The sequence below is a fragment of the Serinus canaria genome, chromosome 5, assembly GCF_022539315.1.
Source record: "Serinus canaria isolate serCan28SL12 chromosome 5, serCan2020, whole genome shotgun sequence".
NCBI lineage: Eukaryota > Metazoa > Chordata > Aves > Passeriformes > Fringillidae > Serinus > Serinus canaria.
In genome coordinates this window covers 26,150,374-26,178,010 of record NC_066319.1, presented here as the reverse complement: position 1 = coordinate 26,178,010, position 27,637 = coordinate 26,150,374, and the positions used below count along the sequence as shown (strand labels likewise).

At 41.5% G+C, this 27,637-nt stretch overlaps 1 protein-coding gene across 3 annotated transcripts; it reads right to left on the bottom strand.

Moving 5' to 3' along the window:
• Window positions 1-529: 529 nt before the first annotated feature.
• On the bottom strand, window positions 530-27,637 carry CAPN3 (calpain 3). Of its 3 annotated transcripts, XM_030240616.2 has the most exons (24): window positions 27,074-27,637; window positions 21,327-21,396; window positions 20,747-20,865; window positions 20,001-20,134; window positions 19,425-19,593; window positions 18,713-18,859; window positions 16,278-16,361; window positions 15,808-15,893; window positions 15,061-15,138; window positions 14,453-14,613; window positions 13,733-13,902; window positions 13,091-13,102; window positions 11,720-11,928; window positions 11,157-11,202; window positions 10,156-10,170; window positions 8,795-8,896; window positions 7,386-7,463; window positions 6,650-6,707; window positions 5,991-6,055; window positions 4,899-4,967; window positions 4,250-4,328; window positions 2,613-2,729; window positions 2,102-2,160; window positions 530-1,488 (listed from the first exon to the last, which is right to left on the bottom strand). In XM_030240616.2, the coding sequence occupies exons 1-24, from the start codon at window positions 27,362-27,364 to the stop codon at window positions 1,462-1,464; spliced, it is 2,445 nt and encodes an 814-aa protein (XP_030096476.1). In that variant the 5' UTR covers window positions 27,365-27,637; the 3' UTR covers window positions 530-1,461. The 3 variants fall into 3 exon arrangements, with proteins under 3 accessions (XP_030096476.1, XP_030096475.1, XP_050831567.1); XM_030240615.2 differs by lacking the exons at window positions 8,795-8,896; window positions 10,156-10,170; window positions 13,091-13,102; ... (9 more) ...; window positions 21,327-21,396; window positions 27,074-27,637 and having other exon boundaries at window positions 11,166-11,202; window positions 11,720-11,958; XM_050975610.1 differs by lacking the exons at window positions 8,795-8,896; window positions 10,156-10,170; window positions 11,157-11,202; ... (10 more) ...; window positions 21,327-21,396; window positions 27,074-27,637 and having other exon boundaries at window positions 11,720-11,801.

Here is a 27,637-nt window from a genome sequence, read left to right as displayed (position 1 = left end):
GTTGAATTAAGAAGGAGAACAACTTTTCTTAAGATAAATTATAGGATTTTCTTCCTCTCTGAGTAAGTTACAGTGCAAGACAACACTAAGAACTTTATAGTCAAACAGTTTTCTGCTTCTTAGTGTCATTTCAGTTAAATGTACTACTCACTGGAATAACTTTCAGTGGATGCTAGAATTTGTTTTTAAATTTTTACTTTACATTAGTGGATTGCTTTGCTACTTTTTGCCACTAGACAACTACGTAAAAGGTTCTCCTGACAAACTCTGGTCTTCCTTGCATTTTTTGTTTGCCCTTCCATTTTTTGTATTGTACCTGTCATCCTTTAAGCTGGTAGCAAAGGAACCTCTCAAGTGTTTTTTTTTTAAATGTGTTCAAGGAGTAAACTGGCAAATATTTGAGATATTAAGCTAATTTCACACTTGCCATAAACTCTAAAAGCTGCTGTATATTCAGGAGAATAATTGGGAGAGTACTCAATGTTTCATCTTCTTCTGTTCTTTCAGAATAAGACCAAAAAGCCTAGGCCAAAATCCAATTGATTTTATTTTTGGTTCCATGAAACTAATTGTACTAACCCATTAGAATAATATTCCCAAAGTGGTCATGCTGACATAGATTCTGCTACAAGTCACCTCTTGCAATAAAGAAATGCATGCTAGTATTGGGAAATGGGACCTGAGATGGGGGAAATATATGTGTGTGGATATATAAATTTGTGTGTATAAGAGGTTGTGTGCCTCAAATGGCAAATAAGTTCCTCTGTATTATGGGGAATGCAGTTACAATGAAAAACTTACAATGTCCACATTTATAGTCAGGATGACTACTAAAAATGAGAGAAAATTACTCAGTTCTGGTACCTCTGCTGAGGCATTATATCAAGCTGTACTCAGGTATTGCAGTCTGTTGTGCCCTGCTCTCCCATTTCTACAGCACTGATCCAACCTGCACAGCCAAATCTGTAACTGAGTCATTGGGTTGCATTAATGAAATGTGAAATAAACATTACAAAGAGTGAAAGGATAATACCAAGAGCAGGATAAAGAGTTAATGACCAATTACAAGGTGACAGTAAACACCTCTGACTTTCACAGTTAGATACAGTCCCAGTTTCACCTGACTTGAGAGAAGACCTTTCCAGCTGTCAGCACAAGCAGAACAATTTTGTATTCTCCATGTCTTCACCATGCAGAGAAAGCTTTATTCAGTCATCAATAAATTAATCCTTGTTGCCCAAAGGAAAATGTCAGGATGCTATAAAAGTAGTTACAAAATATGCGTACTGTGCTGTCCACTAGAGTATGATTGTCTTTTTCCAAGCTTCTTCCCATGTGCTGTTCATCTTGAGGAGTGAATGACATAATTAGGAATTGCTCCTGTTTGCCCTTGGGATGAATGGTGCTAGCTCCTTGGAATCTTCAGTCTGTTCTTGATGGAGGTGGCCACTGGCTCCGGTGTTACGCATACAGCGTGAGCTGCAGCCACTGAAAGAAGAGTTAAAGGATGGATGAGTTGTTGGTGTCCTCTCACAAATTGTGTGAAGACATCACCATCTCTAGCTGGAAGGCAGCTGCTTGCTGTCACTTAGCATGGAGTGACAGTGGGGAATTTTCTGGAGTTTCTTGCTTCTTTATCTCCTTCCCTTGCAAAAAGTCAAGAGTGTTTTTAATGGTCTCCCTAACAAAGGACATGAAATCGAAACTTTCTAATTCTTCTTAACAAGATTTTTTAAAGGGCAAGAACTATGCTAAGCCCCATTATCATTTAATACCATATCACTGTGTTTGATCTTAATAGCCTCATTAAAAAAATTCAAAAGTTTTTTGATGGACTTGAAGGATAATATGAAGAGGCCTCAGCCGTACCCTTCAGCAGCAGCTGGAATTTCCAGAGCAGCTGTTGCTGGCAGATCATGGATGTTTTCTGTGTAAAATTGGTAACAAAATTTTAGGAGGTTTTGGGGTTTCTTATCAATTAGGTGGCAATTTCAGATGAACTCTATTAACAGAGTTCACCCTTGAACATGTACAGTGATTAATACAATTAAAATTTAGTCTTGTGATATTGTGTTAGACATACTCTCATAAAGCAGTTTACCTCCAGGACATTGAGCTTAATGATGCCATCTCCGTCTTTGTCAAAGGCATGGAATGCCCCTAAAGTAAGGAAACAAAAATACAGAGAGTAGATTAGGTTACTATGTGAATAAAGATGATTCCCAGACAGGAAATCAAATGGTCCTCCCATTATGAAATGCCAACTTTCAGGGGTCTTCACTTGTGGGTCACTTTCTGCTGTGTTTTTCCTTAGTTAATTCAAGGAGAAACACAGTGGTTTCTTCTGTGTTGGTATGAGACAACTTGTCATCTTAGGTTCCCTAAGCACATATCTGTAATAATTAACACCTGACACAGGGGCAGGAGTGCTGTGAACAAACTTTGCTATTAGTATGATGGGGCTCTGAGCAATAGGTGTCCTTGCCCACAGCAGGGGGGTTGGAACCAGGTCAGCCTTGAGGTCCTTTTGAAGCCAGGCGGTTCCATGGATGGCCGGCTGTGTGTGGGGGCAGGAGGGGAGGCCGTGCCGTGGGACCAGGGTAGCCACTCACGGAACATGGCGTCCAGGCGCACGAAGCAGCAGATGAAGCTGTCAAAATCGATGTTCATGTTCTTGTCAGCGTAGCGCATGGTGATGATGTCGTAGAGCTGGTTGTTCAGCCGAAACCCTGCAGGGAAGCAAAAGCGGGGCACAGCTGGGCCTCGGGCAGGGAAGGCCCTGCTCCATGAGGGGGGGGGGGGGGGCACAGGCGCTCCTCTGGCCCAGCCGAAGCCCAGGCTGGAGCGTCCTGCTGCAACTGCTAAACAAAATGAAGTAAAGCTGTAAGGAGCTTCACTGCGTCCAGCTGCCTTCCTAAACCAGGAGCAATGCTGTGAGAGGGCCCTTAGCACGTGAGTTACCTCAGGCTGTAAGTGTGAAGAGAGCTGCGGCACCAGAGGGCCTGTGGGGCCTTCCAGCTCAGCTGGGCCTGCTGAGAGCAAATCTGCTAAAACTGGGGGACAGAAGAGCGGGAGGAAGTTGCTATAAAACAACAATTAACAATGTTCAGAAAATAGACAAGGAGGCAACTTCTTGGTGTGGTGGGACTGAGCTTTAGCACTGAATGCTGCAGCCTGTGCTGTGCCTTGAAAGGGTCTGTCACGGTTTGGGTACAGCTCTTTGTTGGCCAAATCCAAGGTCACGCACAGCTTATGTGCTGTAAGACTGAAATGTTCTCAGTTCTAAAATCAGGGGAGGAGGTACTTAAATATTTTCTCTCTTTACAGTGACTACTTTCCTGGTGAGAACAGAAACACAGAAAATAAAAATTACCCATGTTTCTACCACAGCAGGAGTCTAAATCCAGGTGTAGTTTTGTCTTTGGCAAAGAATTCCAGAATCACTGAGGTTTTGTAAAGTACAAGGTAGCCATTTTGTTTCTGTTCATTGATGTGCCAAAATACTACTGAAAACAAAGTGTCACTGAAATCCCATCTAGGTTTATAGTGATACTACAGATTTTCTGATCCAAGAGGTCATCTCACTCCCTCAGAAACCTGGTAAAGATATTTGTGGGGGAAGGCCTGCTCCCCAGGAGAAGAAGCATACTGGTGTATCTGAGACAAGCAGGAAAAGTCCAAAGTCTCTCTTATCAGAATGAATTTCATTAACTGTAAGTTTGCAAAAATACTTTCTTATTGTGCAGATAGAAGAGACTCAAGCCACAGGGCTCAGTACTGAAGAAACATTAACATGACTCAAGAAATGCCTACCCAATTACCTGTGATGCACACTTGGACATAGACCTGCTCCATCCTAGTTTCAGTGCCTATACACTTAGGTTGAAGGTTTTCCACTGTTCTTTGTTTGTTACTTGGACAAATGCATAGAATCCAGAGCTTAAATGAGTGTAAATGTCTTCAGCACTCCCTGGTCCCCCTGAATAGTAGGACCCTGAGTAGGACATCCTTAAGACAGCAAAGCATCACTCATTGCATTAAATAAGAGCTGAAGAGATCTATTTGGCTGGCAAGACATACAAGCTTGCCATTTGGATATTTGAGAAGCTCTGTTGGGGGAAAGAAATATTTTCTAATTTCTCTAGGATCTGTCCTTAAAAGGCAGCACAGTGTTCAGTGATCTCACCCTGTGATGCACCAAAACAAAACAAAGTTTCTTCAGCTGTGGACACTGCACAGGGGACAGTACCTGCATCATTGACTGCATTGCGCATCTCGTAGCTGTTAATGGTTCCTGAATGATCCGTGTCATAGCGCTTGAAAATTTTCTGGAAAAAGAAAAAACCAGACAACAGTAATAAAAACTTGTACTGCTCTTCAATGCACTCATTGAGGGGATATGGGGTGTGTGCCTCAGGCACTTGGGGGCTTTGCCACGTGCCTTGTATTGCCACTGCTGGGCACTCTGGGTTGTTAGCACAGAGTTCCTCCCAGCTGCAAAGTAAAATAATTTAGATCCAATTTCTGGGAAGCAAAAAAGCTCTCCCCTTGAGACTCTCCTTGTTTGACTTGAGTTTATGCTGGTAATCCTCCCTCTTGATTGCCCTAATTAAGCTATTATTGAGGCCTGATTCTAGTTCCCATCATTCTCCTCCTTTAATTTGTATGCCTCTGTGCTACTCTCATGGGGGAAGGTTGTACATGGCATATTCAGGCTATTTGCTTAGGCTGTGAAGTAGGATGAGGAGCGAATTTTTGTTACTTCTCATTTTTGAAGCTAATTCACTTATTTCTTAGCCTTTCTTTTTGATGGAGCATATGTGGAGAGTTCTAGTTTTCCTGTAGAACACTTGCACTGCAGAAGCTGTGAAGAGGAGCTGTAAAGATACCAGCAATACCTGCCAGCTTTTAATCTTGTCCCAGAGATGTCGAAATTCATCAAAGTTTATCTTCCCAGAGCCATCTGTCTGTGATGCAAACATTCAGGTAAAAAACCCACAACACTTTTAGGATAAAATTAATTAAGTCTGCAACTACTGGTGAAGGGATGAATGTAAAACTGGATTGGGGATCTCCTCAGCATAGAGTTGACTCAGCTGTGCAGTAAAATATTTGTGAACATTTTGGTTATTGTGCATAGCTTAGTGCTTCAGGAGTGTGAAGTACTACTTCTACTTTGTGCAGAAGATAACTTCTGGTACAGGACACAGCTTTGCCTCTAGAACTATTCTAAAAGTGCATGACTAGGATGTTTTAGTGGGCTCTTCTGAAATACCTCCAAATGTGAAGCTCACCCAGTGCTTTTTATGACAGCTGAGCTTTACTCTGGAGTGAAGCTCTTTCTGCCTTGCTTAAAATGAATTGAGAAATAAGCAAAATGTTGACTAAAGCTCTTTTCAAAAATATGCTTAGGCTCCAACCATTATGGCTGTGGGTTGTAGTTACACTTTTGTTCTGGTTATATTTGTATGCACTTAGATTCTCTCAAAATTGTGTTATCTCAGACTGGAAAGCCTAGGGTGGTTGTGGCAGAGGTAACCATGTGGCATCTTGTTGTGTGTTTTATTGCACCTGTTCCAGACAAGTTCTGCCTGCATTGCAAGCTGAGCATACAGTAGAATATGTGATACATTGTAAACTTAAAGAGATAAATATAGTAAGTTTATTGGCAAGAACTATAGTTATGTTGAGTTTGTTTTAAATATAATAATGAAAAAAATCATGCTTTAGTACATAGTGTGGCCAGTCTCTGATACCTAAAGAAGAGTGTCATACTGACTGCTTTGTTCTGTAGCTTTTTTTTGGGGGATATTTCTCTCTGCCAATTATCTTAACATTGAGATGACTGGAATTGAGATGTGCCAAATCAGGAGTGCTTTTTTAATCTGACTACAGACTACAAATTGCTGTTTTGTTTCCCTGGCTTACTAAGTTGTGTGTGCCTGTGTGTGTGCGGTTTCAAGCTGTCCCTTTTCACCAGGAAAGGATACATCCATTAAAGCAATCATGCTGCGGCAGGATTCCAGTTCAAACCCTTCTGACCTTAGGTCCTTATCTGAAACAAAAGATCCCAGGTGAATACAAATCATGCAAATCAGCAAGTGATTTTTCTCTCAGGTGTAACTCTAATCAAAGTAAAAGCCAAACCTACTTCCTTCATCCAGTAAGAAATGAGTGGCAGAGAAATCTGGAAAGACTCTCAGTAATGTTATTGTCTGTGAATTAGATACTATTTTCTTGACTTGTTATATACAATAAAAAACTCTGGAAAACTCGAAACTAACTTCTAGGTTACTAAGCAAGTCCGGGGTCTGTAGGTTAAAGTTTGCTAAACAGGGAGAACAGTTTGCCTCTCCACTAGAAATTTTCTTTAAAGGGCATTTGCAGACTGAGAATTGCATTATTGTCCCAGTGGTAATTCCAATGAATGCATCTGCTCATTTCTAGATTATCAGTACTAACAACCTGTAGAGATCACCTCTGTGAAAAGTTCAGCTTGTGAAAGGCTCAGATGCATTATCTATGGAAATATGACTAGGAAATTTCTGAGTTTGAAAACATCAATAATTTTTAGAAACTCATGGTGGGGAGTTATGCTCTGTCACAGATTTCTTTGCCCAGGGTTAGTAAAAAACACGCTCAAACTCACGTTTTTTTACGACATTGTTGAGAACATTCCTAAGTTCCTCAGCATTGATCTCCATGTCCTGATGGAAATGTGATGAGAATATCATTAGTTACAGCATTCTTTATGAAAAACAATTTTATGGATGGATATGCTAAAAGTATTTGGTCATTTTTCAATAAGACATACACGTGTTTCAAACCAGAGGGCATTCTACTTCATGTGAACATTACTCCAGCCCTTTCCTGAGGCTGCCATACAAGGTAGACCTGAAGTTACCATACAGTGCTCATTAAACTACAACTAGAAGAATGACTGGTAATTTCAAGCCAGGGTATAAGTCAAATAGCAAAATTCCTGTATCCCATATGCAGCCACTTGATTTATGCAGTTCTTTGATCTGTTTTTATCTTTAACTTCCTTTGTTAAGCGTATACCAGAGGGCACTGCATTTCTAACTTGTTTATACTTGCTGTGCAAAACAGTATCTTGTAGGAGATAGGAGAAAAAAAAGCTGATTTTAAATAAGACTCCCTCAGACACAGTGAGAATAGTTTATACATACATATATGAGGATAGCTGTATACTTAAAGGTTTTTATTTGATTTTACTTATCTCAAAATCGCAAAGAGAATTTGACGGGAGGAAAATCAAAGGAAATTATAATATTCAATGTTTTTAATTCATGGAATAGTTGATTTAGGAACTGTTGTAGACAGGCTGCTTTGAGGGCAGAGACAGGGATCGATTGCATACTCACATCTCCTGCAATCTGTCGGAAAATATTCCTGAACTGTTTTTGCTCTTCACTCTCCTCATGAGCTTTTGTTGAAGAACGCTGAAAAGAGACAAGCAAAGTAGAGATACATCCTGAGCCCAGTGGGAAAGAGAAAGAGCCTGGATGGCTCACTTACCCTTCTGTGAGGGATCATCTTAGTGAATCTGGGGGCCTTTGGAGGAATGGGTTATCCTCCCACTCCTTTCCCTATGTTTTTGGTAATTCTCCTCCTTAAAACTGCCAAGTGTTTAAACTCATCACATTGTTCTCTCTTCTATTGGAAGGAGCCTAAATAACTACTTCCACTGGTAGTTGTCTTCTAATTTTTTGTTCCAAAATATTGCCAGAGAGAAGTTTGGAGCTGAAGAGGCTTATTAGAGATTCAAAGAATGGTTTTGGTTGAAAGGGACCTTAAAGATTATCTTGTTCAAGCCTCCCTGCCATGGGTGGGGACACAGTATCTGCCTTATAGCTGCCCTGTAGGCTATAAATGACCATGTGAGAACTCTTTATGATGTGCGGGGCCCCTTGCTGAAGACAAATAGCATATGAGACAGAGGAAAACAAGGAACATGAAGCTTTCTCAGACACATGGAAAGTGCAACCTTGAACTCTGAAGCTGATACTGAAAAGGGAAATGAAAGTTATAGGTGACAAAATTAATTTCTTAGCTCATTTCTTGTTTTCCTTTGTCTAAATGCAGAGGAAAGTTTAGACTGGTTCTCACTTCACCTCCTGCATGCTCTAGCAGTCATGCAGCACCCTCCCTGTAAGCAGATGCTCCAGCCATGCCCCCCAGATGCCACAAGCCTGGATGTGGGATCTGGCTGTTAGATGTGTTGTGTTTCACCCACCTGCAGGAAGAAACTCTGAATTTGCTACTCGGTTTTCCTCCTCTCTGGTGGTGAGGGAGGGAGGGTGCTGGAGCTCCTGAGCTCTCCTTTATCCTCTGGCCAACAAGGACTAGGATAGAGGTGTGTATTTGTAACAGGAGTGGCTGTGGTCGTTGCCAGGAGCTTCTGCAGCCCCTAGGGTGCAGTTTGTGCATGTGCTCTCTGTAAAGCTGCACTGCCTCAGGGGGCTGAGCGGGGTTACATGAATGTGGGGAAGGAATCTCTCACAACCAAGATTCTTGTGTGATAGAGCAACCAGGAGATGTTTTCAAGCACCTAAATCCTCCAGCAGAGTTGTTAAATAACTGAAGGGACAGTCTCTCTGTGCTTGTGCTCATTAGATCCACATTAACCAGACGAGAGTCATGTAAAGATCTGATGAGGAGCTGTTTAGTATCTCAGGACACCTCTTTGCCCCATTCCTGTTATCTCCTCAGCCACTCTTTTGTGCTAGCCAGACCAAGCCCTATTTCCCCCTTTGCCGCTTGCTGCAGAAACCTTTTTCTTATCTGCTTGGGTTTTTTCACCATCTTTGCCAGCATTTTCATCTGCTGTCAGCTCCTTATTGCTGTTTGCTCTGTCAGAAACGAAGATGATAGGCTAGAAGAAGAAGAAGAAGAAGAGAGCAAAAGAGAAGTGGAAATTACAGGAGAAATAGTGGAAAGGAAAATATTTGGTTACAAGCATTCTTTGGAAAGTACATGCAGCAACAACTCCTGCTCTTGAAAGTATGACGAGAGAAGCCATTTCTTGGAATGAAAGAAAAGAAAGGATGAAATAAAAAGGTGGGAAAATTCTGCAGTTACTGCTCTCCTCATGCTAAAAAAAGGCTGCAGAAATCTTTTTGCAAAATAGTGCAATTCCTAGCTTTCTGGGTTCTAGCTTTCCTTATCAGAAAGACAGTCATTAAATGTGTTTAGTTTTTAGTTTGTTGTTTTTGTTTGGGGTTTCTTTGTGTGGTTTTGTTTTAGTTTTGGTGTTTTAGCTGGTTTTTTTTTGTTTGTTTGGTTGGGTTGTTTGTTTGTTTGGTTTTTTTTTTTTTTTTTTTTTTTTTTTTTGTGGTGTTCTTTCTGGAGTTTTGTTGTTGGGTTTTTTTGGTTTTTTTTCTTTTTTTTTTTTTCCTGGGGTTCTATCCGTTTTTAAGCAAAATAAGCCTCCCAGATGCTTATCACTTAAACTGATGAGCTTGCCCCTCAAGGACAGTAGCACTGAAAACAAGCCAAATGTGAATAGCTCACAGAAAAGGAGTTACTTGTGTAGAAGCTTGTTAGTTATCTGTACTGTTCTTTATCTGTACTGATTCTTGAAGCACTCAGCTGTAAGCAGCTCTGTGCAATTGTTCTGCTCTGGTGTATTTAAAACAAGGAAAAAACTGCTACATTATGTGAATGTATTACTCTAGAGTATTAATTACAATCAGCCTCTCTTGGGATTAAAATATCTGATTATATTTTCAAGGTCCAAAACATGTTGCGTCCAATCAAAAATATCATCCAGGATTTTGGTGAGCTGGAGACGGGGTGCTTTTCACTAGCAAGGGGTGTCAGGTTGCTTCTGGAGGGGCAGGGAGGAAGAACAGTTTGAGCAGCCCAGAGGACTGAGCTGATAAAGCCGAACAGTTTGTTACCCTTTCACCACCCCTTTGAGTGAGAAGGGTATATGATGCTATTTTATTAGAATCTCAAGTAGGATCACAAAATCTTTGCTGCATGCAAATGGCCTCGTATCCAGCACCCTTCATTAACTAGGCCAGTTTCCAGACACAGAGAAAATTATAATAGCAAGGAACTCTGTCCTTGCTCATGCACTGCACATGCTCTTTGCCTTGTTGGCACTTAGCACATTGCACAGGTACCTACCTTGCCCTTTTTCTTCTGTGTGAAGAGACAAAATGAAAAAGCGCTTGATCAGATTTTGCAGAGCTGAAGGCAAACTTTTTTTTTCCCCTTCTCATGTTTATTTTTTCAGTTCCTATACTCATACAAATTTTTCCATTTCCTATATTTATAGAGCTTTCAAATCACTAAAAATGAGGGAACATGCACCCACCAAGAAATAGCATACTGAAAGAAACACATTGCAGAAACCATAGCAAAACTGTGTCTCATCTCATACGGGGCTTTGTCTGCTTGAATAAAATCTCTTTAGTTCTAAGTATTCCTTTTCTTTTTCCCAGCCTGCCAGTGTAGGGGAGATTGAACTTCTATGCCCATAGATCAATGATATCTGAAGTGACAATTTAATTCCCTCACATCTGGACAGTTGTTTTTCACTATGACATCAAACAAAAGGGGAACATTTCTGAGCAAGGTTTGATGGAGCTCAATTTTGTGCAACAGCATTTCCTCTGATTTTTTTTTTCAAGACTTATTGTATTGTTTGATTTAGTACATTCCCACAAAGATGTGTAAAAAACTCCAGGGGGAAGAGTTAGAATGTGCCATGGATGCTATTTTGAAACAGAGTGCTGTTAGGATCCCTTTTCAGAAAGCAGGTACTTCAAATTAAGGTAGTTTTTTCTTTATTAGATGAGACGCCAATTTCACAAAGAAAGTATCTCAGGGCACAGAGCTAGGCCTCCCTTGGTAAATGGATAATCTCCCTTGATGGAAGCAAAAACAATGCTTAGCATTCAGCTTCTTTATGCCAGGACCAGATTTCAAATTTGCAAAAGCATTTTGGACTGAATCAAGTTCAGAAAGTAGTATATATAAATCAAGTGTCAACAGACGTATCTTAATGAGAAAAAAGATGAGAATTTGATAAAAGTGCTGTCATGTAGCTGCAAATTATTTCCTGCTATAGGTTTCCCTAGATATCATGTTCCTCTCTACCCCTATACACAAAAGAGGACCAGGACAGTACTTACCAATGGACGTTCTGCCTCAATCATGTTTTCAACCTCCCTAAGTAGGAAGCAGAAAACAAATAAATCAGGAAAGTGACTGTTCCCAAAGTTGCTTGTTTCTTTAGGTGGTTTTTAAGCAGCCACTCAAATTTTCCAAGCAGCCAGTGGTGTGGGCTGGCTTCCAGCATTACAGCTGCAGGCTTTAAGAGTAGCTTTTTCCTAGTTTGAGCTGAACATCCCAAGTACCACTTCCAGGACAGCTGCCACCTGGCTTACTCCTGTAAAGAGCCTTTATAACAGTGAGCTGGAAGTAAAACAGAAGTTCTTTGGCCTTAGTAAATGCCTAATGGTTTGTTTGCAAAGGATATCCTGTAAGCAGTAAGCTTCTCCAAAGACAATTCAAAGCAGGATCTTGTTACTCTATAAAGTAAGCTTGTGGAAATGAGTTCGCAGCTTGGAGTTTCTAGTGATGTTAAGAAAATAAAAAGCAGGGTGTAGCAAACTGATAACATGACTTTAACAGACTAGTGAGATCACTCCACCTATATGGCTAGATAAACGGCTCTGCAACTTACTCTGAAAGACTTCTTTTCTCTGAGAAGACCCTGAGGATGAATTCTCCCTCCTGGTGGGGCTCATATGTCGATGGGATGATGACGTACTCGCTGGGAGGTAACCGGAAGCGCTCAGAGATTTCTCGCATGTTAATGTAGGTCTTACTTCTAGCTTTGGAGGCATTGTAGAGGAAAAAATCCTTCTGCAAGTGGTGCTTAGTACCATGCATCTGCAGAACAAATTAGTCCATTTGTCCTCAAGGAAGTCTTGCCCATTGCCCAGGTGGGTTGCCATGCAGGCAGTGCACAGCTGAGACAGAAAACACAGGAAGCAGTAGCTTAGCAAGCAGGGAGCTGAGGACTGGTGGTAGCTGGTGGCAGGTACAGAGTCTGTCACCTTTAAGTTGCCACTGACTGAGTCTACTTGGCTTCTGAAGGCTGCTCTAGGGCCCACTTTCAGATTGTGTGGCTGACTTCTGCTGTGTAGGTACTTGTATCTGACTCTTTTGCTAGATGCTGCTTTGTGTGTAACCAAAGATCAGCCACTTTCCTTGGAGGATGCATGGCAAGGAATGGTGGAAGCAAACTCCTACATGCAGAGTAGTAAAGTGAAGGTGCTTTCAGCGTAAACATGTCCTTGTCTAGACAAAACATGAGTTGTGTATCTGCTAAACAAATGTGATAATCAAACATTGCATTAGTTCAAATATGAAAATTAAGCCAAGAATTGTGGACTAAACACACTTGCAGACTGTTTTTTTGCAGATATTACCATCTGTAAGATATTTGGCAAAGACAAAATTCAGACTCCCATCCTCATGCTTTCCAGGTAACAGCCTTCAGGTGAGCTTGTTAGCAAAACTTGTGATGCCAATGATTCAGCTACTGTCAGGCTCAGAAAAAAATGTAATCTGTGTACTTTTGATAAGATTTTTTCAATGTCTGAAACAACCATTAATTTTCTAAACCATTCTAAGACTACAGAGAAAACTCTGTGACTGCAGAATGTAGGCCATTTGTATTATTTTTAGGAGGAAATGCAAGTGGCTTAGGGTGGTTCTGCATGGAGTGCAGAGGCTAAGCCCTCACAGGCACTGCTTCCTGGATCTCAGACCAACTGTGCAAGTGATGGCCAGGGCACCACAGAAGAGAAAAGAAGCACTGATGCAAAGGTCCAATTGAAAATGGGGTGCAAGTGAGAAGGAACTAAAAACTACTCACAAAATATTACTAATAAACACTCAAAGCAAAAAGGTTAGCAGTTCTACTGCTGCTACATCCCTGAAAACAAACTTGACTGGACAGTCTCCTGCTGACTTACTGCCAGGCATTACAGTAACATTAGCTGTGGGTATACACCAAGATGTCAATCTGGCTCTGTTCTGCGCATACCTCTTCAGGCACCTTAGGGAGAAACAGAGAGAAGAAACAGTCAGAGCTGCAAGGGGAGACTACATGTTTATAGGTCATAGACAAGGGCATTCAACTAAAGTTCTGGGGGCACAGAAATTAAAATGCCCTTAGTCAGATAAGCACTTTCCCTCTTCCTTTCTAAGTTTCTTGGCTTCTACATGAAATCAGCTAAAATCTGAGCCAAATATGTTTGTGCAAGGGACTGAGTAAATTGACTTTTTCATCAAGTCAGTAGCAGGGACAGAGGTTAATTGCTATGTATGAGCCTTGGATGTCTGTTTCCTTTTTCACACTCTTCTGCCAATGAAATGCTTAGTTTCAGAAAGGACAAAAGTGAGATTGAAGAATATATGGGAAAAAATATGCTAAAATCTGGCATTAGGTCACTATAAAAGCCTAAAAAGTGTCTTACTTAATAGATGGGTAAACCCTGACATTGCTGTTGTACAAGGAGTTAGGAAGACTTGAATTTCCTTCCTCTCTTCCAGATTTTCTGACTCCCTTGCAAAGCAAACATTGCAGTTGATGCAATCAGCTTGAATGATTCAGTGACTCTCTTGGTAAATGCATACTGTCAAGATTTGCGACCACAGTGCAAGGAGCAAAATCTAGAGCTGTTACCTCATAGATGGCAAAGCCAATGGTATACAGGTTGGCTCCCAGCTTGCGCTCTTTCCTCCTGTTTTTCTGCATCAGTGCGACAAGGAAGCTGCAGATAACCTCTTCATCCTCAGGATCATCATCCTCCTCCAGGAGCTTCAAGCGATACTGGGGATTGGTCCAAAATGTATCTGTAAAATCCCACCAGCAACCCAAAGAAAAGATGTAAAGCTTCAGTCTTCTAATGATGCTCATGATAAAAGAGAACTTTTAAGCTCCCTGCCTATGGCTCATGAGGGAAAGGTTAAAATTGGGCTAAGACATACATGGGTTTTTTAACATATTATGGCTGTTACTTAATACTAACAACTGCATTGCAAAAGAGGATATATGGAGAACTGTCATCTGATAAACTTCCAAAGTCCATAAAGCTATCAGTAATCCACAAAAGTGAATTTCCCAAGTGAAATCTAACTGTTAGGGTGAAATTCCTCCCTTTTACTTGGGGCACTGAGAAGTACTTGAAAAAGGATTTACCTTTGCCAGGGCTGCCTTTTGGGCTCACCACGTTCTGTTACAGCATAGCAGAAGATTTCCAGTGACCAATTGCATGCCTTGTCCACTGAGGAAGCAAGGCTTTTGCTATGGCTGAGCACTAACAGTACTGTGGTATGAATTAGTCTTTGGGATCTAACCTAGTCCCCATCAAAGAGGCTGTATCTCTAAAGACCCTTTGCTCACCCGGATAATTGCGGCAGCCTCCAGCTGAGCAGCCTCTCACCCAGCGTCCTTCATTGACTGACACGGTCCAGGTCTGGAATTTATCCACTTCCAGAGCATCAGGTGTGAGGTTACAAATCTCAAGCTTTGTGAAGTGCCTCATGAAATCTTGAAATGATATCCTGGAGGAATTGAGGGGAAATTGAACCCAAATGCATTTACACGGTTGGCAGTTGTCTGAAAGACCCTGGGGAGGTGGAGGACGGTGACCAACTGCGCTGTCAGTACTGGGATGAGTTTGCAGTGGGAGTGCCATGTCTTCCAAATGCTCTCGGTCTGCTGGTTGGTGAGTTACCACAGGTACAGCTCCAAACTCAGGGAAACTGAGCTGAGAGGATGGTAAGTAGGAATTGTGATGGAGAGCTTGTGGAAATGTAGCATAATTAGAAAAACTGTGCTGATGGCACTGAATAATCTCTGGTGGGAGAATGAGAGGATCACAGAGCAGGGCTTACTGGGGATATGAAGGGAACAGAAATCACTGCAATGGTTTTAGCACATTGGTAGTAGTGCAATGGCATTCATTTTTGCTGTGATTCCATATTTCTTAGAGAAACTGATGCTCTTACCAGAACTCCCCATCCTCCACGACCTTGTGCTGCAGGCGGATTTTCTCTGCTTCATTAACAGAGTCCCACTCCTCTGACCTTCAAAGGAGTAAACAAGTTAGCTTAGGATTTGCAATATAGTTTTCATTAAAGTTTCTACACTTTAGCCTCACAGAGTGAAAAATCAAGAGTCATCTTGCTACCTCCACATAATTTTTCCTTTGTAAGCCTTGCAACTATTTGTTCTCAATGCTATCCTCTTTTCCACATGACCAAATAAAAGAAGCAACTGTCCTACTTCTCTCAGCCTTCCTCTTAGAATTCCTCTTAGCAGCTCTCAAACATCTGCTGAACTGTGTTAATTTTACTTAGCTTGAAGAAGAAGGTGTTTGCAGATTATAATTGCTAGTGTACCTATTGAAATTCTTTTAAGGAAAACACTGTCATCTTGCTTCATTCAGTTCTTTCATAACTTGCAAGATTTTTCTAGTGTCATATCTTGTTTTGAAAATGGACAGTAAAACTAGATTTAATGCATCATTAGACTGGGTTCTGTCTTAATTTCCATTTATTAAAGCCTGTTTTAACATCTTATTAGATACTCTTTTCTTTTTTACAGCTTCAGCTAAGCACTCAATCAACTTCAAAATTACAACAAAGACAATTCAGATACCTCATCACTGAATATTAGGATTATGCAAAAGCTGCATAAAGGCAAATAAAGCTGCAACTTCTTTTTCAAATTATGTGAAGCTCTGTTTTACTCACTTGTCACTCCAGGCTCCATTCCATTCCACCTGGCCCCAGGGGTTTCTCAGCCTTACCAGACGTATTTTTTCCCCTTTAAATACTGTCTAATGGAAAAAAAGAAGGCAACAAGAATAGAGTGAGAGTAGGTTCAAAAGGACATGTTCTGCCTGTCACCACACCCTCCAGTGATGGTGCTTTTCTGGGCCATACCCCAGCCTGATCTTCTTGGGGTGGCTGTGGGAAGGCTGTAAAACCACCACAGGAGGTGGCTGCCTGTGGCCACCTTTACCCAAGTGGGTATATCCCAAGTGAGCCAAAACTTGGATAGGTTTCTTTGTCCACAAGGTTTTAACTTATTTGAATATAATTTTGTTTCCTTAGCTTAATTTCTTTTGCTTTTCATGCTTCTCATGGCTTTGCTGCCATGTGTGGGGCCAGGCCAGCGGCGGCGGCAGCTGTGCACAGCTGGAGGGGAGCGGGGCGCGTACCTCTTCCACGGCCGTCACGGAGTAGGCGTGCCCTTTGACGAGCCCGCAGGACATCCGTGTCTCATACTGCATCGGCATTATGGTCTGTTAGACAGAGAGAAACACCCGTGGGGGTCACACAAAGCTCCGCTGCCACCCAGGGCTTTCACAGGGAGGGTGACACCATTCAGCTGACGGGATTTTTGCGTTGTTCTCCTCTTTGTGTTTGTCAAAGTGGTCAAGCTAAGCGCCCATAGAATTCACACTGATAGTTAGAAAGGAGTGAAACATGAAGTAAAAATGGAAAAAGTTGATAATATCAATTAGAAAGGACATTTTCTGGTGTCTTTTTCCCTTTTTTGTAAGCTATTGCTTTTTGCACTTGGAACATGGGAACATTGCAGGATATAGCATGCCTAATCAAATAATTAGCTTTTTGTATTAGAAGGACTGTTCAGGATGGTATGTTCTTGTACCGCTCTGTAAGGTTATTACACATGAACTGGTTAAAAATCAGAGCAAATCAACACCTAGAATACTTTCATCTTTCCACATGGCTGCTATCTTATCACAATGACATTTAATACACTGTTCCTGCTAACTGACACTATCTTATTGCATCTAACTTTCAGGAAGGGCATAGCTGTTTTGCTCAGGTGTAAATATATTTGCTGTCCTAGTCATCAGCTTTTAGTGTCTCTGATGGATTTTTACTTGTCTATCTGTGAGATCTGGAATTGGGAGCAGGATGGCACATGCACACAGCCTGCTCTACTTGTACGAGATATGTCCAGTATCAGTGAGAGGGGCAGACCCTGCCACATGCATGTGGACCACGAGCAAAACTTCCCCTCCTTCTTTTGTGTCTGTTGCTGAGAGATGCCTGCAAAGTCCTGTCAGTAACTCTGCAACCCCTTCTTGACACATCTAATGGCATGAAAAAGGCGGAGCTGGATATTGAGGGAGAATTAGTAAGGTCACACAGAAATGTTCTCAGCTTGCACAGGGAAGATCCCATCCAAATATTTCCTGGATGTTGCAATTGTTTTCCATTATTTCACTTCAGCATCTATTTGGTTTCTTTCCCCTTGATTCTGTTTTCATACTATAACCTCACACCTAATTCCTTTTTTCTTCATTTCTTCTCTAGTTGTTGCCATCATCACTTGTCAGAACCCTTTTATTTCTATTTAAGAACCCTAACTTCTGGGGACCTGGACAACTTCTCAAAGTCCAGGTTTTGGAAATGTTTCATCTGCCTCTTTCCATCGAGAGTCCGGATTTTTTTCCTGGTAATGATTCAGGAATATGCAATAACCAGCAGCACAACAGCTGCTGGGGCAACAAGTATAGAAAGAGTTTTGCAATCTTCTTTTAGTAGACAGTCACTGAGGAGGAAATTCTACCCCAAGACATGGGAGATTTGGACATCCATACTTGCAAAACAAGATAGTCATACTGGTCTTTCCCAAAGAATGACACCATTTCAGTCTTTTAGGAAGAACTAAATAGGGATGTCAAAAGAGAAAAAAAATCAGCTATTTCAGCTGCAAATGCAGAAGAAAGTTTGCACAACCAAAAGTTTTGAGTGATGTAATTGTGGAGGATTTTTCTTTGGTTTTGTTTTGTTTTGTTTTTCTCCCACCCTTCCCTACACCCCTGTAAAACAAGAGATGTAATTTCATTGTCATGGAAATGCTCCCTAAAGGGCATCATATACGAGCTGCCTGACATAGAGAAGGCAGCCAAAGAGACAGAGTCGAAAGCTTCTAAGTTTTCCAGTATGGGATTTTTTCTTAGAGGATTTTAACATCTCTCTACTTTGCTAGATACTTTTGTGGATATGCTGGAGTTACTTTTTATTTCATCACTCATAAAAAACTCCACGTTTTTCCTTTTCCTTTTTAGGCATTTTTAATGAGGACTTTGTTTGCAGTAATCAAAAAAAAAAAAAAAAAAAAAAAAAAAAAAAAAGAGTGTCCCTGGAGCATACTTTCCTCTATTAATGGGTAGAGCACTCTGTCTCAAAATAAGTTTACTAAGAGCTTTTTTGCCTGGAGCGAGAGCTATGCAGAACTTGCTTTTTATTTCTTTGGCATTTCATGCACACTCAATGATCTTGTTCTATTCTAGTATTTTAGTTTTTTCATTCTCTCCACCCTATTCAAGCAAGAGACTTGATAAAATCCACTAATAAATTTCTTATTCTGCAAATTATAAGCCTGTATCACAAGCCAACAGCCCTTTAATGCCTCAGTATCAGTGAAACCCACTAGTATCAGTCACTGTGCTGGAAAGCACTGAAGTCTTTCAACACACACATCAAACAGCATCCATAAGAACATTTCATTAGTGTTATTTGTGAAACCAAATAAGGATTGAAAAGCATTGGTGACATGTTTCTCTAACAGTTTGTAGATAAAAGCATTCTGAAGTCAACTGCTTAGGAGACATACCCAGGCTGGCCTCTCCTCGATGCCCTGGTAGTCTACAGTCATCTGGGACTGAGTCATCTGTGCATTTTCTTGATTCTTCACCATGCGAGCAATCAGTTCCCCAATGTTGCTCCGAGGAGCTGATCCATAGGAAAAGCCTAGATCATCCTGGCACAGAGAAGGGTATCATGGAGGAAGATGAGTGGTAAAAGATAGCCCAGATTACTTCTCTTTTCCCTCATAATGTCCATACTTATCTACAGTGGTCAATAGCACAGTTCTCCCACTTTTACTGAAATATGGTACTCCATAAAGTATTAATTTTTTAACTTTTAAGTTCACCACAATAAGTGAAGACAGTCTGTTAGCCATGGGGGCAATAAAATGTTAATCTGCACGCTTAAGATCTTTGACATGAAGATTTGTGTCTTAACAGAGTTGCAGCATCCTCATACTACCTTTCATTGAGTTAGGGTCCTGAGGGGGAAGGGGTACTGGTTTTGCTGATTGCACCCGTTCTTTCCACCTCCATGTTCTACTTCTGTTTATTTCCCTTTTGGTACTCACTGTTTGCTAATGACTGGTCTCTAGGGGGGATTACTCCATCTCCTAGAAATGGATGTTTTCTATGTGGCCTAAACCAAGCAGTTCCAAAGGTGGTATATATTTGGTTGTGAATGGAGAGGTCCCTCTCCTCCGTCATTTCTTATCCACAAAGTTCAGATGAACTCACATCAATGGAACTGGCCATGAGGGATCCTCTGTCAATGGCATGTTTCATGATTTTATAGATATCTTTAGGGGCATCCTTTATCTCGTAGAACTCTGTGACTCCTCCAGTGAAGTCCTCCATGGCTTCAGTGGTGTTGCCTCCCTTCAAAGCTTCATATGACCCATGGAGTCTAGAAAAGAGATAAAAAGAGATCTTTTACAGAGGTATATATATAGACCTATATATTTATATCCATCTTGTGTATATAACTACAGCTATGTAAACAAACATACTAAAACCCCACAACCCATCTGTCTGGTAACTCACAAGTTAAAAGTTTGAAAACATACCACCTGCACACATAGAAAAAAAAAAAAAAAGATATGCTGAAAGTCAAATGTAGTTTTCTGAATGAGTAGCAAAACTTCCTAGAAAATACACTTTAACCCATCCCCAACTCCAAGGCATAGGAAAAGGCATTGGTGTGTATTCAGGAATACTCTGCGCGCTTCTAAACGCTGTATGCAGTGCTGTAAGCACCGCCCCAGCAGAGGGAGCGGTGCTGCGGAGCCCGGCGCAGTCCGCGGTTCGCTTTACTTTGCATAGGCCTTTTCTAGGAGGGCGCTCCAAAACTCGTTGCGCTGGGAGGACTTGGTAAAGACCAGCTGGTTGTTGTAGGTGGGTAAGCAGTCATCGATGACGACATCCACCCAGTCTCCATAGCGCCAGAACTGCTCAAAGGCAAACAGAAAAAACCCCATTCACTGGATTGGCGTGGTGCAGGGAGAGGAAGCCTGGCTGAAAAGTCAGGCTGAGAGAGGAGAAATGTGGAAATACACTTCATAATGTGGCCAAAACTGCTGGCTGCTGTGAGGGAGGCAGCTGTACTGAATTCCCCTGGGCAAAAAGTTCCTTAAGAGAACCAAAGGAAATATGGAAAGCAGTCAATCTTTTCTGAATAAGAAGTCCTTCGAGAACTTGTTTTGACAGACCAGCTATTTGTGGGCCTAAAAGCAGCTGCTCTTGCCAAGTGCCCGCGTGTTTGTGCTGGCTGCAGAGCTGCATCTGAGCAGTGAGGCAGGACCAGGCACCTGTTGTTACTCCTTACACCCAGGACACTGCAATTTGCAAATGCTTCCTCGCTGGGTTAATGCTCCCTAACTGCTTTTATTGGCTGGCCTTGCTGTGACTGCCCTGATGGAAGAGTTTGGGGTGAGGTAATTCAGTCCCTTTTCCTTCCTGCTGTCACTCATGCTTCCAAAGGGTGGGGAAAGAGAGAAGAGCACGCCAAGAACTAAACCTTGGGTAAATGCATATGCTCACCAGTAGACGGAGCGACTCACCTGGAAGTGAAAGATGCCAGCATAGTTCTGTATAAAGGACTGGTCATGAGGAATAACTCTAGTTAGTAGTTTTTTATTCAGTGTCAGGCAAGCAATGGCAGCCAGAAACCAGCAGTTACCTGTAAATGAGCAGAAGCAGCAGACAAAATGAAGGGAGAGAGCAATTAGAATCAAAAGGAAAACCTGAGATACTGCAAAGTGATGTTAATTCTCAGTAGAGTATGATTCTCCATGTGTTCTGAAGTACTTTAGCACTTTATTTGTTTGTGCTCTAGAAATGCTCATGGGCATTGTTCATGGCTGGGTACACACAGGCTAAACAGATGATATTCCCCATACTTTAGAAAAAGCCTAAAATGTGATGAGCACTGTTACCCGCATTAAGAATTCCCTGTGTCATGTGAATCTTTCACTAAAAGTTCTTGCCTAGATTGCTACTAAGCAGATTTCAACAATTTGCTACAGAGCAAAAGAATCACTGAGACAGAGGATATCACCTTGGGAATGAAAGAAAATTAAGTGAGAGCTAAACCATGATGTAGACTTTAAAAAGTATGGAGTTGAAGTAAGAATTTCATACCTAATTCTCCTTGGCAGATATCTGTTCTGTTGGCTCCACCAATAATAAACCGTGGATTCTCACAGATTTCCTGCAAAACAGAAACAGATGGATGAGCAGGAAAAGTGTCCATGATGATGCCTGTTTAGCACAGAAGTAAAGGCAGTTTTAGAACATTTTCCTATAGGATAGCTTGTGGTATCAAAACCTCTCTCACAGTTTTCATCTGCAGAGTTTCACTATGAAAATGTCAGAGTCAGAGTTTTCCCCATGCACCTACAGGGTCTAATATTGAGCCTGGGGTGCTCCCTCTGTACTGTAATGTGAAAACACACTGAAAGGAGAAGAATTGGGGAAAATATTTTTTCTGCACAGTTATGAAAAAATCCAAAACATTGGATGAGGCAGGAGAGAAAGTAGATGAAAAAAAACATCAGGGGACCAGACTAAATTATTTTAAAATTATCTTATGTCCAATTTGCAGTAACTGGCATGTTGGGGCATTAAAAGGGTTGAGGAATGCATTTCATAGGGAATGAACCCTGGCATTGCTCCTTCTTAAAATTAAAGGATCAGATGTTTAATTACCAGAAATAATCAGCTGCTGGTTAAGAGATTTTATTCTTTTCCTCATGTTGTAGTAATTGACAATGCTACAGTCAAAAATGTGTACAGATATAATCTGTCTCCAAGGACAGGAAGGTCTCCTTTCATCCTGCACATTGCACAATGTATTGGGTTTGTCTGTATTTATACTAGAACAGACTGGGTACAAGATGCTATACATGTATAAATAATAAAGACATTTCTGCACGGAGGGAAGGCAAAATGCAGCAAGTGAGGTGGGACAATTGCAGGCTTACATAGCCCTTTTCTATAATGGACAAAGACTGTGGAAAACCACACAGAGGAAAACCAAGGAAAGTAGTGGTTTTAACCTGTCCTACAGAGTGAAAACTGTCCCTGCTTTATCCCATTTGTCATACGTAAATAATTGGTATGGAGAAGAATAAGAAGACACAACTTCTGGATGCATCTCTTATGAGGGTAAGGAAAGAAAGATATTGCAACCTGAGGAGCACTGTCCTGAGCACCTGCAGATTGGGAAGAAGACAAAGTATAGTCCAAGAGCCCAATCTGTTGAAAGCTGTTGGGACTAGAGTGGGAAGGAGACAGAGCAAACAATTGGCAATTGCTTGTGTGGCAGCATACACGGGCAGCTAATGTTGTCTCTGTAGTCTAGAGCTTTTTGTTAATATCATCAGGGTGACCATGGACTTTCCCAGACTCATGTTTCAGGTCTAGTAGTTTTGCTTGCCTCAAACCCACTTCTTTTCTCCTTCACAGTTATCAGAAGAGTTGCTTTGATATAAGTATTTGGATTAGTCAAATAGCCAGACAGAGAGACCAACTTCTGCCATCCTCCCTACCACCAACCCCTGCAGGCACTTTACTTTCCTTGAGGGAAGGAATGGTGGGATTGTCCTGTTATTTTGGGCCTTGGTCAGCTGTTGGAGTCCAGTTCTGTCAAAACAGATGTTTGAGATGCCTTCCTGCTTTTCTCCACTCACTCATCTTTTTGAAAATATTCTACGTTGCATTGCTGTGGTGCTCTGCTGAAAACTGGTCTGAGATGCTAGGTTTTTGGTTTGTGTTTTTTCCAACTCTATTATTGTATTTTGGTTTGATCTTGCTCTTATTGTAACTAGCTTTGAAATCCACCTAGTTGTTTCCAAATATTAAATGTACAGCAATGTGTTACTCAGAGCCATTTATTGCATCTTGGGCTCATTTGTTTTGTAGGATGCTTGGTAAAGGAATGCAAAGGAAAGAATCATGCAATTGTCATGTGGCCTGGTTTAGCTATGACAGAAATGCTTTTCTTGCATTTCTTTATGCGGGCCAGGTGTGTATAGCACACTGTGGATATGATTTTAATTTGTATTTCCTTAGTTCATCTCCAGCTGCACTAGTTTGCTGAGTACAGCTGAAGTTGCAGAGAAAGGCATCAAGGTCTTCCAAGGCTGAAGTACTCAGTCAGCAGACTGAAATGACCAGGTGTCCAAGATGCAGGTGGCAGGTCTGTCCTTCCAGTCTTCCTGGCTGAGCAAGGGATTGCTCTTTATCTCCTAGGTCAAGTTATCACAGAGAATCCCAACAGGCTGCACTTCACTGAGGCCATGATTCATCTTTTGAAAGAGCCTCCTCTGATCTGAGTGCCTCAGACTGCCTTGGTACTATCCAAAGGAGCTTTGTGTTGCACTGGGTTGATCCAGTTGAGACTGTAATTTCATTACAAAGAGTCAGTTACAGCAAAGAAAACAAAGAATCCCAGGAAAAACCTAGTAGTGGTGCATGCTGCATTCTGGGAAGAGATTACTTATGAGTCAGTTGGAAGGGAGCACTGGAAAACGCAAAGGCAGCATGCAACTAAAAATGGCATTTGACCTTTGTTACATTTTCATTGACTTTTCTTCTGTATCAGGAAGAAATCTGCCAGTCAGCTTATACTGCTGCAGCAAAAGGCATTAATTCCTTTAAAAACTGCCATTAATAAACGATGGCATTCTATGTAAATTCCCTAAACTGATCCTATCAAACAGGGGAAGGATCTTTTTCAGCCTAAGACAATTTGTAGCCTCATTGTTGCTTGGTCTCTTGTGGTCTAGACGTCTTGCGCTTTTAAATGTCTGTGCTGCGCACTTCAAGGCACAGCTCATGTCAAACACCAAGCTGCTTTTAGAGCTTCTGAGTTGGATTATCTTCTTCTGAAAGTTCTATCTTGGTGGCACTAACTTCCATCTTTGCTTTGTGGTATGACCTGCACAGGCACACATTTTGTGATTGCTGAATTCAAACAGCTTCACATGTGTGCAGTAGATGATCTGACTGATTAATTTTCATTCCAAGCAAAATCCAGTAATTTGTTGACTTGATTTCATTTGTATTCATTATGAAAAAGAAAGGTCTTCCTGGTGATTTTCTGGTTATGGAGAGGATCACCATAGGGAAGTCATTGAATGTGGTGGTTATGTTGTAACTTGGCTGTGAGCAAGGAGAATGACAATGGTACATTTGAAAGCACAGTGTCACAGTAGAGCCTTCCTATCAATACCCTGGTGTCATTAGATCCAAACAGGACTGCAGCAGGACCTCTCAATATTCTGTGTTATGTTATAACACAGACTTTTCCTCCACTCTGAAAGATCAGTAGCCTCATCGTTGCTCTCAGCTGTGAGAAATTCCCACCAGCAGCAAAGTTGTGAGAGGCACAAGCAGTCAATGAGTTGGAAATAACTTGTTGTAGGTGTAAACAGCTCTTTGGACTTCTCTTACCTGCTGTGGGTGAGTGAATGGTTTAATATTTTGCATTAACTGAGGGGGATTTAATTTTCCCTCTACATATCTAAACCATGGTCCTGCATACTCTGAACAGAAACATGGGAGGGATGGATCCTGCAGACTTTACTCAGGGGAACTTTCAGGGATCTTACTTGGCTTTTGTCTGAATTGAGGATTAGGAGATCTTCTCTGTGCATTCATGTCGTGGCATGGCAGTCAGTAGCTGGGTAGAATTACAAATGCCTTTTTGCTGCCCCATGCTAGGGCTGCCAGCTGCCCTGCACAGCACCTGTCCTTCTGTGGGTAAGGGACAAGGCCCGTCCTCATGCATTTGCTGCCCTCAGTGCAGCAGAGGACAAGCATTTTGGGAGGTGGCAGAGGAGGACCTGACCTCTGGGTAGAGGGGCTTTGATACAAATAGATGAGCTGACATGTCTGAGGTGACTCAGGAAGCCAGAGAGTCAGGAATAGGTTGTGTATTTCCCAGCCCTCTGTTTTAAGTGGGATCATAGAGCACATTGATCACTTGTTTATTTTCTGTGTCTGGAGGTATGTATCACATAAAATGGCACAGGGAAAGGATCTAGACTGGTCACATTAGGATATTCTCTCAGGAATTCTGAACTGTGAGTTTTGGTTTTTTTTTTGCTTTTGGACTACATTATCCACTTTTATTCAACTACTGACCTGAATTTCAAAGTAATTAAAATTAGCACTTTATAAAAGTATATTTCATAGGCGAAAGTATTTTCTTTCTTGGTGGGGGGGTTGCAAAGCTATTGCAATTTAACAAGAACAGAAATTGTCCATATCTTTACAGACTATTACAAAACACAGCCTGTGCAATTGAGTTCATATTCATTTGACTTCATAAAGTCTTAGCTTGTGTCAAAAAAAACCATATAGCTTTGGGTTTGAAGTTTATATTGTATTTTAAGTCTTACATGGTCCCCAGTCTGTGGCTGCTACATGAATAGTGAGTCCAAAGTTACGTATTCATGAGTGACTTAAGGAAATGTCTTTGGAATTAAGACCCTGGTCTGAACCTTTCCAATAACAAAGGCTCGATCTGTGCCTGCACAGTTATATAAGACAAGTCTGAGGTTGCATTGTGCATTTCTTTTGTTTTGAGGCTTTCTAATATGACACTTGCAGTCTGTGTGCTGCAGGATGATGCACTCATCCACAGCACTGCTGTACTGTTTCTCTCTGCAGGGAAAGGGAAGAAGGGGAAATCCCATCCCTTTACATGACTAATTTGGTGCTGCATTTAAGTCATTCACACACATTCCTAGAGGCTGATGTAGCTGTGGTGATGATGAAGGAGTGACAGGGGCAGAGGTGCACAGGACACAGCAGATGGGGGACTCATTTTGATCCCTCCATATTCTCAAATTGTGACAAAAGCACGTGGCCTTCCTCCACATCTGTAAGAGCCATCCACAAGAGCTCGTGGTTTTTTGCTATTCAGTTACAGTCCTGTGGTCAGTTTTAATTATCACCACCGACTTTGCCACTGAAGCACAGATTTGGGCACAGGGGAAATATGGAAAATATAAAATAGGGGGCCAAAAACTGCCAAAGAGATGGAGCTGTGGAGGCTCCTCAGAACAAAACCCCCACTGTCAGACAGGGGATGGCAAGGGCCAAGGCACTGTCCCACTCTGCCTTGCTGCAGGGGAGCAGCTGCCCAGCAGATATGACAGGGAAAATGTGTAACTCCTCCTCAAGTAGGAGGGAGAATCAGCTGGGAACTGAGGTGTTAGTCCTCTGCCAGTGAGAGAGATGGGGAAAAAGAAGATGAAAAAAACAGGAGGGCTGGTTGGGAAATACCCACGAAATAGGAAAATGCATGGGATGAGTAGGCAAGAGTGGGTATTCATTGTGATTAGAATACCCACATTCATGGTAAGTGGGATAAGCAATGCAGGGAAAAACTGACTAAGAACATGTCTTAGAACATAACTTGTCCTTTTATTTTCACACATGAGAAAAATGGTGGAATAAAGTTTCAAACCAAAATAAAGGTTTAAGTGAAATAAAGGTTTAAGTGAAATAAAGTGTTAAAAAAATTAAGCCTCAGCAAACTCAGTAACTTGTTGCAGACAGAGGAGAGTTTTTCTTTGGTACTTTCACACAAGAAAATCCCAGGCAAACCATGCAAGAAGAAAATGAAATTCCCCATACCTCTTTCTAAATATTTCATTCCATCTCTTTTCTTGCTGGTGTTTTATTGAATTTTAATCATTATATTCACATTGCCTAAGCTTTCACAGCCTTAGCTAGTTATCTCCCAGGAGAACTCTAAGGAAATATATTTCCAGTTAATCCACCTGCCTCTCCAACACAAAATTTCTGCAAAAAAGTAAGCTCAGGGTGTATACTTCAATTTACAGAAAAAGGCAATCAGCAAACATGTTACTTACACGTGGTCTTTTCCATTCGAACTTGACGGGACTTTTCTGGCTGTAGAAAAGGGATGACTCATTTGGGGGGAAATCAGGATCTTCATAGAGAATGTTTTTCTCCAGGCACTTCTTGTGAAGCTCTTCATAGGTCTTCTCCTTTATGTGGATAATGGGCTGATTGCGACTTATAATGGCAGAATAAATGCCCCCTGTGCCCCCTCCTGCCCCCTCCGTAGTGCCAGCAGTGGTGCTGGGGACTGACCCTGCAGCCGTTTGCTGAGCCACTGCTGCATTTATGGCGGTCGGCATGGGAGTCAGGCTGACAGCAAATGCGCAAAGACAGCAGGATCCTGCAAACTGGAAGGAAATTTCAGAAAAGAGGAAGTTACTGTGCAAACCGTCTTTTCTGTCTGTTGAAAGCCTTCTAGTCAAATTTGCAACCCAGAAAATTCCATGTGGTTTTGCATCCTTGTGAAGGACAGTATTTTGTCATCCGAAATTGAATCTGTTGCTTGATGTGGGACAAGATGATCAGCTGGCTCACTCCTGTATCTGAGTTGTATCTACAGCATGTGTGTGCTG